Source organism: Camponotus floridanus, unplaced genomic scaffold (assembly GCF_003227725.1).
Source record: "Camponotus floridanus strain SB8 unplaced genomic scaffold, Cflo_v7.5 scaffold202, whole genome shotgun sequence".
Classification (NCBI taxonomy): domain Eukaryota; kingdom Metazoa; phylum Arthropoda; class Insecta; order Hymenoptera; family Formicidae; genus Camponotus; species Camponotus floridanus.
In genome coordinates, this window is record NW_020229329.1 from 63,722 (window position 1) to 77,755 (window position 14,034).

Genomic DNA, 14,034 nt, shown 5'->3' on the forward strand with positions numbered 1-14,034 from the left:
ACAGGTGACGCGAGTCCCCGCGTGCGTACTTTGTGCTTCATGGCGGAGACGCGCGTTGTCGCGGATTTCGCGGGACAATGCAGAACAGATTCGCCGAGACTGTCGCCGAGGATGGGAAGCGCCGTCTGCTCGCGAGAGGGCGGTACCTGCCAACGCGAGGATGCACGGTAGGCGCTCCCCCTCTATCTTTTCCTTTATTCTGGACTCGTCTGTATTCTGAAACAGCTGTTCCATCTGTCAGCTCTCGCTTTGCATTTTTGCCGGACGACTGCTACGCGTAGAGCGAGAAAGCGAGTGCAGGATAGAACGCGGAAGGTTTTCATTCTGCGCACGTATCTAAGAATAAATGGATCGAGGGAAGATTTCAAAATAGAATAGAGGGACAGCCTCGGTTGCTAACGATCCTAGAATAAGGGGCTTCTATTGTTTTCGTATTTTTTCAAACGAATTTTAATCACTCCGCTTCGTGATATATCGTCTTGGAGATTTCGTACTGGAATACATTATCGGTCGAATATGAGTTTATTAAAATTGGATCTTTTTAAATATTCCGAAGGAACGAGCGAGATATTTTTAGGGTCATTGATCAAATTAAAATTAATACAATCTTGATTAATTTAGGAAAAGTAACATACACATTTTATGTTATATTTTATCAATACAGATGTAATTATTATATAATTTCTCTTATTTGAAGCGCGAAGGGAAGGATCAAATTAGAGAAATGAGATTAGAATTGACAAATTATATAGCTAGAAATCGTGAACGGATTGTAACAGTTGATTCAAATATCGATTAAATTAATCGAAATTTGCTTGAGAAAAATGCAAAAATATCGGTAAATATTTATATAATAAATTATGTAAATTTTCAAGAATATATAATACGTCTGTACCTGTCATAAAACATGTGATTTTTATGACAGGTGCAGATATATATTCCTGAAACTTCATATAATCTACTAAATGATAGCTTTAACAAACGATCCATTGGTATAAAAATTTTCAAAATTATGCTCTAAATCTGCGAAAAAAATAATATATGAAATATATATCATACGTGCATGATTCTAAAGAATTTTTTTCTCGCAGATAATTTATACACATTTGCCTAAAATATGTACAGATTATTTAAAATACTTCATACAATTCTTATTACTTTACAATAGAATAATATCGCACATCCCTTGTAATAATGATATATCGCTGTAAACGAAAAAATAAGAATCTTGCTCTTACTGCCTTTCTTACGTTGGTTGATACAACTTTATCATTTTTGTCAATAGTTTTTATTCCAGAGCAATATCCTTTTTCTGCGTAGTTAAGGGGACTATCTTCTTGATTGATTGCGTAGTTGCGAATGGTGCGTCTTGTCAGACCCACCTAACTTAACCCAACCTAACGATACAGCGTCGTTGGACATACTAGCGTTATTTTGACCCGAGAGCGAGTCCACAGCTGATAGTGCGTCGCGTACGTCGCAGTAGGTGATAGTGCATTATAATATTACAACGAACATGAATTTGACACCTAGAAGATCGTACAAAGAAAGACGTACGTTTGGTGAGTACCGCATGTTTATACGTGAGATAGCATCAAAACGATAACGTGTAATTAGAAATAGAGTAGGACAGATATGTAGATACGAGAACAAAGGGATTATATCTTAACCTGACCTGACCTTTGACCTGGCATGCAAAAGATACTTGAAATATTTAAAAATCGTCCTTTTCAAGTTATTTTCGCTTTACGAAACTTAAGTTCAATCTGAAGTCCCCGAGCACATTAAATAACCGAATCTCGTCAGACGAATTGAGAAACAAAGAGAGAGAGAGAGCGAAAGAGAGCTTTATTTTTTTATATTTTTTATCTGATGTTATCTTATAAAATGAAGCGATAAAATAAATCGTTTCACCTGATTTCTTTATTGATATAAGTTGACAAACACGTTCGATGACTAAGTTACGAACACGCGATTGCAAGAGATTGTAAAAGGACATGATGAAAAAAAAAAGAATGCTGCAACGCATGCATGTTTGCAGTGCACATTTCGGTCGAGACGATTTCTGCATTTCATATCGCGCGACACGGTAATCCAGCACGTAAAACAGTCGATTCAAAGAAAGAGAATTGTTTTTTAAATTTATATTTTTTTATTATAATTTTCTACTTAATGTTTCTACTTTGTTGTATTAGATAGAGTTGTATTAAATAGAGCAACAATTACATTTCGGTATATTCGGAAAAATGCATTCTGAGAATTCAAGGTTTAAGAGGAAGTATCCTTTTGGTGAGCAATGCGTTTGTGTAATCGATTATGTCAAACGAGGATTTCGCTTTAAAACAAAAAGAAATTTTCAAAAATTTATTGTATCGTAATTTTTGATCTAACATTACGTAATATAGGTTATAAGATTTTATTTTAATATTTTAGGGATGAAACGTTTATAAAATGATATATTACAGCTAAATATATAAACGTTTGTAAAAAGATATATTACAGCTAAATATATAAATATATAATTGATATTTCTTTATGTTAATTTAGAACAGCGATGGGTCAGTGCGGAAGAAATCAGATCTCTGCATCCAAATAAAATTCCTATCATTGTGGAGCGTTATAAATTAGAGAATCAACTGCCACTTTTGGACAAAAGCAAATATTTGGTGCCAGATTTTCTAACTGTGGCGGAATTCTGTAAAATAATCAGGTATATTTTTATAAACACATGAGAAATTAGATTTAAAATGTTATACAATATATAATTAATTATATATATATATATATATATATATATATATATATATATATAATTTTTTTTTCTTTTTTTGCAAAGACGTCGGTTGCAGCTAAATCCAACACAAGCAATTTTCTTATTAGTAAATCAGAAAAGTATAGTAAGCGGAAGTTTAACTATGGCTGAGCTGTATCAGAATGAAAAAGATCCAGATGGTTTTCTTTATATCGTGTTTGCCAGCCAGGATGTATTTGGTGGTCATTAACATCAGAGGCAAAACAACTGAGTAAAAAACAACTTTTAATAATCTTACTTTTTTAACTTAATTAACAATTAATGCATAAAATTACAGGTAAAAACAAAATACCTCCTTGGCACTTAAAAATACCTTGATAGATGTTTACGTGAAATTTTGTGGGGATTTAGATCTGCTAGCAACTCTATCTGCCTTTAATTGATTGTGCAGAATCTTTGTGATCAACTGACGGTACCTGCTGGAATAATTAACAGAACAATCATATTTGGAACCTATATATAAAATCATTACGGTGCTTTCTACTTTTGACACATGGATAAATTACATTTGATATATAAGTTAGCATAGCATCTACTTAGTTTACTACTAATAATGGCAATTTCTATTGTTAATTTTAATAGCAATAGGCTACATAATGATAAGTTATAGGTAAAGATGTGTAATGCAGATTTCACTTTTTCTTTTTTTAATGGGTATAAGGAAAAGATTTATGGAGATTCATCTTCTGGTTTTTCCCATATGTATCCACACTTTCATCTTCATAAAAACAAATTTGTGATCATAATAAGTTTCAAATATGGTTTTTGTTCAACTTGATTATTCTATTACAAGTAATTTATATAATAGGCCAGTTTCTTAGTTTGTTTAGACCAATTTAAAATTTACATAATTATTTCAATAGCTTTTGTATATAGTGTTGTTTATTGCCATTACACAAACATCTAAATATGAGAACAAAATCAAAATGGATATAATACTAGTTCAACAAAATTCTCGTTTTTTAAGATTCCACTAATATTTTTGACTAATGATATACTTTTATGTGTTTCTGATTAGTTTCCTCAAGACTATTGATGAAAATATCTTTCTATGATAAAATCTTCAAGTATTATTTTTATCACACAATACTAAGACATTAACAAAAGTGTTCATGTATATAATATGCAGTGTGAAATGTACGGTGATATGTTAAATTCTTGTGAAATTATATTTAAGTTTTACACAGGATATATGAATTTGCGCTCCATCGAATTCACAATATACAATGAAGGTACTTGGATACTATTTTAATTAGAGAAAATTCTCTCTTCACAGTGTAATGTTTTTAGATAACTTGACAAAGTATCCTCTTTTGTGGTATACTTATGCAATAAGTTACCAAAAGCGCAAAAATTTATTATTAAGGAATTATGCAAGAAAATCAGAATGAATGCAAGTATGTTTCTGAAACTTTTTAAATATTGCATAAAAATAGTTAAATATTTGTACATTGATATATAGTATCTTTAAGCTTCAAGTCTACATTATAGCTGAAATCCTGATATCCATTGTTTTGTGCATCTACATTATATAACAGTCATATTTTTTCTCATGTAAATAAGTACTAAAATACTTGTGTGTTATACTGTATAATCAGATGCAATTTTAAATTTAAGACTATATTTCTAATAATAGTGAAACTTTTTTTAATACTGTGGTACAAAATATTGTAGCTTTTATGCAAATTAACTTTATTTCATAAGCGATTGGCATTGTATGATAATTTTTAAGTATTATGCAATTTTGACATAGTCATCATACAACGCAAAATATTTAACAAGAAACGAAATATATCCTAATAAGAATGTTTTAATCGCACTTTCTTACGCTTTCTACGCTTAAAATGAAATAGGTATATATCCGAGCTTTGGAGAGAGAAAAGAGACAAGGAATAAAGCGTAAAAAGTGCAATTGAAACAAACATAGCTAGGATTAAATTAAGGACAGTAGTGATACTAGCAGTAGTTATATTACATTTTATGATAAAGCTTTCGTAATAAATATACAGAAAGAAAGCTGTATGTACCCTTCCCCCACATTGTGCGACATTTGCAATAAACTAATCTTTTTCATATTTGATGTCTCTCTACAATTCTTCATTTATTATCTAATCTGTTTTGGAGGAAAATTATCAGGTCTTTTTTGCAATATTTTTATGACTTGAATAAATTTTAAAGAGACAATGCATGTGTTTCGTATTGTATGTAAAATATTGTATAAATTTCATTGTTTTTTTTAAAGAATTAACACTGTCTATAATCCAATTATCATGTTTATATCTATATTAAATCTTTATATTATAGAATGGTATAAAATCAGTTGTATTCAAAGTTTTATTTTAAATCACATACAAATATATATAAGAAATAGAACAATCTATTTACATTTCTGAAATTTTAACATTCAATGAATTTAATTTTAACAAGATTTTATTAAGTTACACTTATATTATTTATACCATAATGTGATATATTTCCTAAAATTTTCCATGAATTATTGCATAAAATCACACGAAAAAAAATTAATTAATCTGACGCGTTTTTTTTTTTTTTTTTTTCAAATTAAGCTCTCATCCCGTCTTGAAATGACGTATCAACATGGCTGCAGATAGTTCGCGCCGTTTCCTGCCGCGGCGCTGCGTATCGCAGCATCCAAAAACTTGTCATCGATCTTACTTTCGCAAGATGACACGTATTCGATGACGCAGCGGGGGATGTGAGATGTCAGGTACGCGCAGGAAGGTGAGAGCGGCAGGGGGCGAGGCCGGGCGGAGTAGGGGGACAGGAGACGGCGAAAAGGTAAAGGTTAGAGGAGGTTATGAACTCTAACCCGCGGATGTGCGCACAACGAAGCCTGGTAGCTACCAGCCCGCTATGAACGGTTCTGATGACGCACGATCGGATCAGTCGTCGTCGCTGCTGGCCGCGAAGGTGAGTTCACCGGATCGCATGGTTCCTCTCCTCCTGCGAGATCCGTTCTCGTAGAAGGAGCGCCGTCGAGACGTCTCGTGAGCTACGGCTCCGCGATTTGTGTTCGCGTTTGCGTGTCCGCCTCGACTTTCCGAGGAAGGAAACGCGATAACGTTCGGGCGTCGTCATCGTCGTCGACGAAAATGTGACGCGAGAGCTCGAAGCGTTCCTCCGTTTCTTTCTTTTTCTTTCCCTCTCGCGTCCCTTTTCGTCAGGGACTTCCGAGATTGAATCGCGCGGAGGTGACGACCGATTCTGTCTGACACGACGGATTCCGGGTTAGCCGACACGAGCGGGGAGGAGAATTTAGTGCGGCGATAGTCGGGTCCGAGAGCGTTTCGTGCTCCTCGAACGCTTGAATGGTGTCAGCGCGAAATCGCAGGCTTCCTACCGCAACCTGCGCTCCGTCTCTTCGTTACGCGTCGAGTTATTTCGGACGGGCGTTTTAGTGTCTGCGTCGGAGATGTTGCGTTTCCCCGGGATCGAAGGGCGCGGAAGAGGTGACACAAGTTTCGCGTTCGGTCGCGCGAATTCAGATTCCGTGAAAGTCTCGGGGCGTTTTACGCTCCTCTCTGACGTAACGCTTTCGTACACAGAATGCCTCACCTTGACGATAAATAGCGTTATATTCCCTGAAAATGCATAGTTTCTCGTAGACCGAGACGTTCGAAGGAAGCCTAATTATTCTCGCAAACAGAAAAACAAGTCGTATCTCTCGCGCAGCTGTCAAGGAATATACATGTATTTCACGTTCAAATACGTATTCGAGAGTGTAGCAATAATTCTGAAGCACCACATGTGCAAGAAGGAAACGCTAGACTACTTTTGATAACGTAATCGTGAAGAGGGAACAAAGCTGCGAGTCGATTCGGAGTCACACACGTGTTTTTCTGCGTGCGCAATTTTATTTTTGGACGTCCCTTTCTCGCGTGCAAATTTATATAGTTGTCGCGTCTCCTTTTGTTTTTCGAAAAAAAAATTACATACCATTCGATAGACTCCGATGCATTGTCGGGTGGGACGAAGATAAATCCGTGCCAATACGTGCGATCATGGTGGGTAGAGGTAAGTAGAGAGGAGGTAACCTTCGGACTCGCAAACGACCTTTACCTGCCGGAGGACCGCTCTATTGTACAAACATAATCACTCGCCGACAATTATTTTTCTCATGGCTGCGTTAGCGATTCCGAGAAAAGTCTAGGCTTGAAATTGTTGGAAATGGCCATTCGGAAAGTTCCTTTAGTCGGACGAAAATCATCGTAACATTTAAAAATATAAAATAACGAGTTAAAGGAATTCTGTGAAAATCTTTCTAAGGAGACGCAAAAAAACGTGACGAGTTGTCTCAACTCGAAATTTGACGAAATAAAATCTCCACGCGTACTTGAAATTTAATATTATATCGTAACTTTTTTCGTATCAAATATCGGAAGGCGATCTTTGCTTACTTCAACTATCGCGCGAAAGAACAATAGATATATTTACAGACAGAATTAATTAACGCTATCGGTTGACACGATACGAACCGGCCCATCAGATCGTGACAAAGCTCATACCTGCCGCGATTAAGACACGTTCGTCGAATACCTATCTATAATCTACTCGTTGATAAGAGTATAAACAAGCGAGAAGTACAATGATGTGTATCGCCAGTCGATTGTCGTACGCATTCGCTAAACAATGCAAAGGATACCTATAAACGCATACCTGAGAAATCCTTAGAACGGGTTCGTCACCGAGCACAAGGTAACCGATCGCTGACGTATGCGAAGAAAAAACGCGAGTACGTATATATATATATATATATATATATATATATATATATATTATAGTTTAGAACAAAAGAAAAAAAGGAACGGAAATCTGTATCCGTTTCTTTTTTACAGAAGCGAACAAAGAAATACTTGACATTTATCTCGATGACCAAACGAAAGCCAGAGCTCTCTCTTTCTCTCTCTCTCTCTCTTTCTCTCTCTCGACTCTTGTTATTAAATAATAGCAGGTACTAAAGTTTCCGCCGTTATATTTCCTTATCCGTTCCGCGATAACGCGTCGTCCGCTCATCCGAAATATCGCGGTATCGCACAAAGAGCGCGCCAAGTCATAAACGACGCGATATTAATCCGCGGCCATGCGCGTCCGACCTATTCTCAGTCGCGGCGACCTCGACGGCGTCGGCCGATAAGTCATCGCGCGGACGCGTGTTACATGACATAACGTTCACCAGAGAGAAGCCGCGCACCACGGTGAACGCGTTCGCCTCGCATAGCGAGACCTGAAGCCCGAAAACTTTGCAACGCCACAGCCTCGCGATTGTGGTAGCGGTTAGGTGGTTTTCTCGCGCCTGAAAACGATACACAACTCCTGCCTATTTTTAGATTCTCGTTATATTATACAGTGCCATTTTCTCGTACATTGTATATTTTTTTCCATTATTTTATTGACTTTTATTAAGTAATTGTAAAAAGTTTTGTCTTCTATTATTCTTTATCTCTTTTCCTCCAGTATGCAAATTTTTAGATCGACCATTGGACACGTTATTGAACGTCCTTTAACCTTTTTCAATTCCCGTGATGAGGTCACATTTGACGTCAGTGGTCGACTGACGATCACTCTGGAGGAGATGCAACCTATTCCAAATGAAAATCCAGTCTCCTCAATTAAACGACTCCTTTCAAGCTGTACACGCTACGAAGCATTGTCTCGCTTATGTAATTCAAATCCCATTAAATTCCATTGTCTTTTTCGGGAATGGATGGGAAAAGAAGGAAGGGGGAAGGCGGCAGAAGGGGGGGAGGGAAGTCGTGCGATTGATCGCAGGCATGTTTCGTGACATAACTTGGCGCGCTCGGTCCGGGTGTAAGAGAGGAAAGCAGGCAAGAGCGGGAATGCACCTGGCCGGCGTGTGTCCCGGCCCGGTACACAAGAGAGTGACCTGCCAACCTGCGTGCGAGCCAACAGCTTGCCCGCTCGCTCGTCCGCCCGCCCGCCCGTCTAACCGACCGACCGGCCTGCGTTCACCTGTACAACGCAAGGTTGCTACGAGAGAGAAGTACGGCGGCGGCGGTGGCGGCTCTTGGCGTGAACCACGAGCGAGAACGCGTCCGTCCGGTCAGCTACATCGTAACGTACGTATCCTCGCGTTTCCGCGCGTTTATACCGCCACGCCGTGACCCGTATAAGCGACGCGCGGTTATCGTAGAGTATCGGAGAACCGAGAGGAGGCGAGAGAGCCGACAACAACAGGTAGCTTACCGTGCATTCCGTCCTCGAACTTTGCGCGCAAGCGCGTGCTCCTCGAGTTTTCTGCTCCTCGCTCGAGTCTCCGGAATCGAAAGTGATCCTCGGATGTGGAAAAGTATTGTTTTCCTTTTTAATCGTGACGAAGAAAACAGTGGACGTTTTAATTCCGCGTCGATCCAGCCGCGCGCACTTTCATGACGTCCGAGTGTGTGCGTTGAATAGAGGAATTTGTATGTGCTATGGTAATATTTAGAAGCGTGGTATTTGGCATTGCGTTGAATCGAAGGTGAGATCTCGAATACCGGGCGATAAAATAGTCTTCCGATTCGCGAGCTAGAGTTCGACTTTAAACGCGATATGGGAATATCGCGGGGCTTTAAAGCGCTTAAAGTGGTTTTTCGAGATAGACGGTCGTACTTTCACATTTCGCGATGACCTTTCGCGTTTGACAGCTACTGCCCACATTTTTATACATCGCATGAATCAGATTTTTTTTTCCTATTCCTGTTTAACTCTTCCGCGTTGAATCATCGTCACATATCGTCTTATCAAGGTTTATTCGCGACGTGCAGTGAGTTTGCTCTTATCAGCGGGTCGCGACTCCAGATCGAATGGATAAAGTTCGGATCGAGTAGCCAAGAGTGATCGCGGTTGTGAAATTTTTGCGGAAGGCCAGACGAGAATCGACCTCGACGATTGTTGTGACACTTGTGCAAGAGTACGCTAACAATAATAACAGCGTGTTTTTTTCCTCTCAAACATCGAACGAATTCAAGAGCTGATAAGAATCGCTTATATGTATATTTCAGGTGGTTTCGCGTTTTAATCATGAGCTAGCATACCCTGAGAATGCTGAGTTATTAAAAAGCTTGAAAGGCAATTCGACAAAGAAGAGAAATTATATATAATCTCTCTTGATGTAAAAAAAAATATAAAATTCTTCCATTAACGAAATTGCATTATAGATATTAAAGAGAGAGACTGTGCAAATAAAAAAAGAAAGCATTTACAACAAAATCAGCCACTCAAATTTAAGTGTGTTGCAGAGATATTCTGTCATCATATCTTTAAAATTCAAAATCCAAAATCTTAAAACGACGGTTTCGAGCTCGGTTTTCGTCGTGAGACGTATGGATCCTCTCTCTCTAGAACAGGCAGGTCGGTGCAACGTAGCCGGACATCAGCATGCACCTACCTACCAAACCGTGTAGCAACCTACGAACCGAACAGCTCGGGACCATCTCTTTCACCTCTCAAAACGCGCTATAGGGGGGTGGGCAGCGGGACGCAGAGAAAGAGAAAGAGAGAGGGTCGAGAAGGTTTCTCCCCGGCAGGTGGGGACGGGCCGGCAAATGCTCCAGTTTACATTTTTATCCCGCGCCCCTGCATCGAGTTCCTCGAGCACTTTTGAGTCGCGCGATCGTCTCTATTTTTCTCTCGGGATGAAATCGTGAAATCTCGAGAACTAGCAGTATCGAATTATCGCGAGACAGTGCACTTGTTCAAAGAACAATGACGAGACACGTGATCGATATATCGATCTATAAGTTACATTATTGTATCCAATTCATTAAGTTTATTTAGGAATTTTTCTAGATTTTTGATGGTAACTAGATTTTTTGGAATTTATTTATTTTTTACATAACATATATTTTGCGAAAACAAATGATAAATAAGCTTAATTCGCTTTTTTCGTGACAAATAAATATTTATATCGAATTAAATTGATTATTATGTACTTAATACATTTTTTTTGATTACGTATATATATGTCATGTTTATTAATTTGTTGTCATTAATTTTTTTGAGATATCTCTTAATATATTTATATCTTATTTATATATTCCCAACTTATCCTCACTTATTTATTTTTTTATATATGCACGTATTATATCGTGTATTATTTATTATATCTTATTTTTAAATTATTCTAACGGAATTAACATTTAAAAGAAACTACATGAGATACCTTTCATCACGAAGATCTCTTTGACCTCTTTCACGGTATTGAATCCTTAATCTTTGATTGTAACATACCATAATGCATCGTTACAAAAATGCTCGAGCGTGCAAATCGACTTGAGAATCGCAATATCCGGCTGAAAATCATTAATGCTTGTTTATCACGCATTAAAAGAGACCATTCGTTTACGCTTTCGGTTTGTAGTAGCGCTCTCTCGACGTTTTAACAGAACGGTAACGCGCATATTATGAGATCGGCACGGAAATATCTTGCACCTGAGATGTATACATATGCCCACGTCTAACGGAGGCGTCCATCCGTTTTACAGAGAGAAATGGACAGGGACCATAGAGAACAACGCAATCATGATAATCTGAATGAGGAGTCGGATTGCAAAGTTGGAATGGATTTCCGCAATCTCTCTCATCAGCACGATCGTATGTCGGACATCGATACCGAGGTTTATTATTCTTCATAATTTTACCTTTAGTAATTTTATTTTTAGTAAATTTAACTTTTAAGCGAATAGCAATTGACATTTATATTGAGAGAGATTATCAATGACTAACTTTTTTTTTTTAATTTGATATTTAATAAAGAATATATACATGCATACATTGATTTTAAAATTGTTATTCTGTTACAGAGAGACATGGAGATCGATCCGTCTGATCGTCTTGACAACTTACACGATGACAAATCCGAGAAATTAGGGAGAAATTTTCACAATATAGGACATCACCCAGCTATGGTGAGTTAAAACATTTTTTAAAATGAAAAAAAAAGAAAAAAAATATATTAATATACAGCCAATGATTTTTGATATTTATTCAATGTAATATTGATTTTTATGTTTATCTTTGTAGAGGGATGTAGATAGGGATCAAAATAATCATGTTGACAATATGCATGACGATAAAATTGAGCACAAGATGGGAAGAGATTTCCGTAATCTGGGTCATCATCCTGGAATGGTTCATTTGCATCCCGGCATGGAGCATTTGAGTAACGATGTACGTATCGATGTCGAGGTAAATATCCATTATTGCATTGCATTAATTTGTTTACACAATGTTATCTTCATTTATTTGAATGTTTCCTTATAGGTAAAGTTAGCGAGAGATGTTCGTGGCTCGTTAGGTTTAGGACTGTCCTTAGAACTCTGTGTAGTTTGTGGAGATAGAGCTAGTGGCAGACATTATGGAGCAATTAGTTGCGAGGGTTGCAAAGGCTTTTTTAAACGCAGTATTCGCAAGCAACTAGGCTACCAATGTAGGGGAAGCAAAAGTTGCGAAGTTACCAAACACCACAGAAATCGTTGTCAGTATTGTAGACTTCAAAAGTGCTTAGCTATGGGCATGAGAAGTGACTGTAAGTGAAATTGATCATCCTCATATTGAGTTTATTTTTTGAAATTTATTACACGAGATAATTAACAAATGATTTTGTGATGTGTTGCAGCTGTTCAACATGAGAGAAAACCCGTATTAGGTGAATCAGCCGCCGCAAAAGTAGGTAATCGTAGCACCAGAGTAAAACCGGAACCGCAACAACTCACACCCGAGGTACCCCCAGTTTGGGAACAACCCGAGAGTCCTAGCATGGAAGATCAAAGTAGCGACAGCGATCTTAGTGATGCTTTGACCTTAGCTCGCGACCGTTTACTCATCTCTCATGCATTGGATAGCATGGCTAAACTCATTGGTGACGTAAGTCAGCCCATTGTTTGATCTTACATATCTTGGTATTATCTTTTTATGTGAACAAAAACTTTAATGCATTGCAATATTCAATTATAGACCGTTAATGGTTCGAGTGAACCAGAAGAAGAATGGACTGGTCAATTAATCTCTGAACGGAATACATTGTTCGAATTGAGGGCACCCAGCCCGGCACCTGTATATTTATCTATTCATTACATATGCGAAAGCGCGGCTAGGTTACTATTTTTGTCTGTACATTGGGCGCGAGGAATTCCGGCATTTCAAGCTTTGCCGTGAGTAATATATTTTATGTATATTAATACGTTACATGTGGGTGTATGTAAGAAAATAGTATATTTATCTTAATCATATCTCAATCATAATATTATCTAAAATAAGATTATTTTTGTGTTTTAGATCTGAGATTCAAACTACTTTAGTGCGAAGTTCCTGGGGACAATTATTTATACTAGGTTTAGCACAATGCGCATACACATTGTCTCTTCCTAGTATTCTAACGTCAATAATTAATCACTTACAAGCTAGTATCGCACAAGAGAAGGTCACAGCTGGCAAAGTAAAATGTGTTACGGAACATATATGCAGATTGCAGGATTGTGTAAGTTCACTGCACAAGTTACAAGTGGATTCTGTTGAATACGCTTATCTTAAGGCTTTAACACTTTTTAGCGCTGGTAAGTAAATTCTATTTAGACAATCAATAAAGATTCTATTTATATCGAAATAAAAAATATTCTTTTATTTTTTTTTTAGATAATATCTTAACAGGTAGCTGGCGTAAAAAGGTTGAGGTTCTGCAAGAAGCAGCGTGGACGGAATTACAGCAACGCGCGGGCTCAGATAGATTACCTCGTCTTCTCTTGAGGCTAGCGCCTCTCCGTTCGATTAATCCTAGAGTTCTGGAGGATCTTTTCTTCGCAGGTCTCATTGGTCGAGTAAGTGTAGCTAGCGTCGTGCCTTACATCCTTACCATGCAAGATTATAAAACCGAGCCGGAAAGTCACGCAGGGTGACAAATACTGTCATTGCAATGTAAGTCGTGACCTAAAAATAGTGTTGTATACATAAATGTTGAATGCCTTGAACATTTTCATACAACGAGACAAAAGTGCAAAAGAAGAGTCAAAATTATTTCTTCTTCATTTTTTAAAAATGTCTCTGCACAAAAATATTATAAGCTGGTTATTAAAATAGCGCGCATAAATTTAAATTAATTCCGTATATGTATGAATTATTATAGTATAACACAATTATACATGTATATCTATACCTGAATAGATATATGTACATATATCTATGTTTAAATTATAGATATATACTGT

General features: G+C 37.4%; 2 protein-coding genes across 9 annotated transcripts; both read left to right on the top strand.

Moving 5' to 3' along the window:
* The first annotated feature begins 39 nt into the window (after window positions 1-39).
* Window positions 40-4,887, top strand: LOC105250868 (microtubule-associated proteins 1A/1B light chain 3A-like). The gene is made up of 5 exons (XM_025408356.1): window positions 40-167; window positions 1,321-1,562; window positions 2,548-2,710; window positions 2,837-3,023; window positions 3,090-4,887. Exons 2-4 carry the CDS (start codon window positions 1,517-1,519, stop codon window positions 3,000-3,002), a joined length of 375 nt encoding a protein of 124 aa, XP_025264141.1. The 5' UTR covers window positions 40-167; window positions 1,321-1,516; the 3' UTR covers window positions 3,003-3,023; window positions 3,090-4,887.
* A 627-nt stretch (window positions 4,888-5,514) lies between these two features.
* Window positions 5,515-13,919, top strand: LOC105250865 (nuclear receptor subfamily 2 group C member 1). 8 transcript variants are annotated; one of them, XM_025408357.1, is made up of 10 exons: window positions 5,882-6,282; window positions 6,780-6,847; window positions 11,317-11,448; window positions 11,635-11,739; window positions 11,855-12,019; window positions 12,095-12,359; window positions 12,450-12,697; window positions 12,788-12,984; window positions 13,109-13,386; window positions 13,466-13,725. In XM_025408357.1, exons 1-10 carry the CDS (start codon window positions 6,246-6,248, stop codon window positions 13,723-13,725), a joined length of 1,755 nt encoding a protein of 584 aa, XP_025264142.1. In that variant the 5' UTR covers window positions 5,882-6,245. The 8 variants fall into 8 exon arrangements, with proteins under 8 accessions (XP_011255499.1, XP_025264142.1, XP_011255503.1 ...); XM_011257197.3 differs by lacking the exons at window positions 5,882-6,282; window positions 6,780-6,847 and adding an exon at window positions 5,515-5,743; XM_011257201.3 differs by lacking the exon at window positions 6,780-6,847 and having other exon boundaries at window positions 6,261-6,282.
* Window positions 13,920-14,034: the final 115 nt, after the last annotated feature.

Bases quoted from the DNA above. Each gene is read 5' to 3' on its own strand.
- LOC105250868 (XM_025408356.1), top strand. From the start codon at position 1,517: ATGAATTTGACACCTAGAAGATCGTACAAAGAAAGACGTACGTTTG. The intron at 1,563-2,547 runs GTGAGTACCGCA...ATGTTAATTTAG, and splicing joins CAAAGAAAGACGTACGTTTG to AACAGCGATGGGTCAGTGCG. The intron at 2,711-2,836 runs GTATATTTTTAT...TTTTTTGCAAAG, and splicing joins GAATTCTGTAAAATAATCAG to ACGTCGGTTGCAGCTAAATC.
- LOC105250865 (XM_011257194.3), top strand. From the start codon at position 8,422: ATGAAAATCCAGTCTCCTCAATTAAACGACTCCTTTCAAGCTGTACAC. The intron at 12,020-12,094 runs GTAAATATCCAT...GTTTCCTTATAG, and splicing joins ATGTACGTATCGATGTCGAG to GTAAAGTTAGCGAGAGATGT. The intron at 12,698-12,787 runs GTAAGTCAGCCC...ATTCAATTATAG, and splicing joins TGGCTAAACTCATTGGTGAC to ACCGTTAATGGTTCGAGTGA.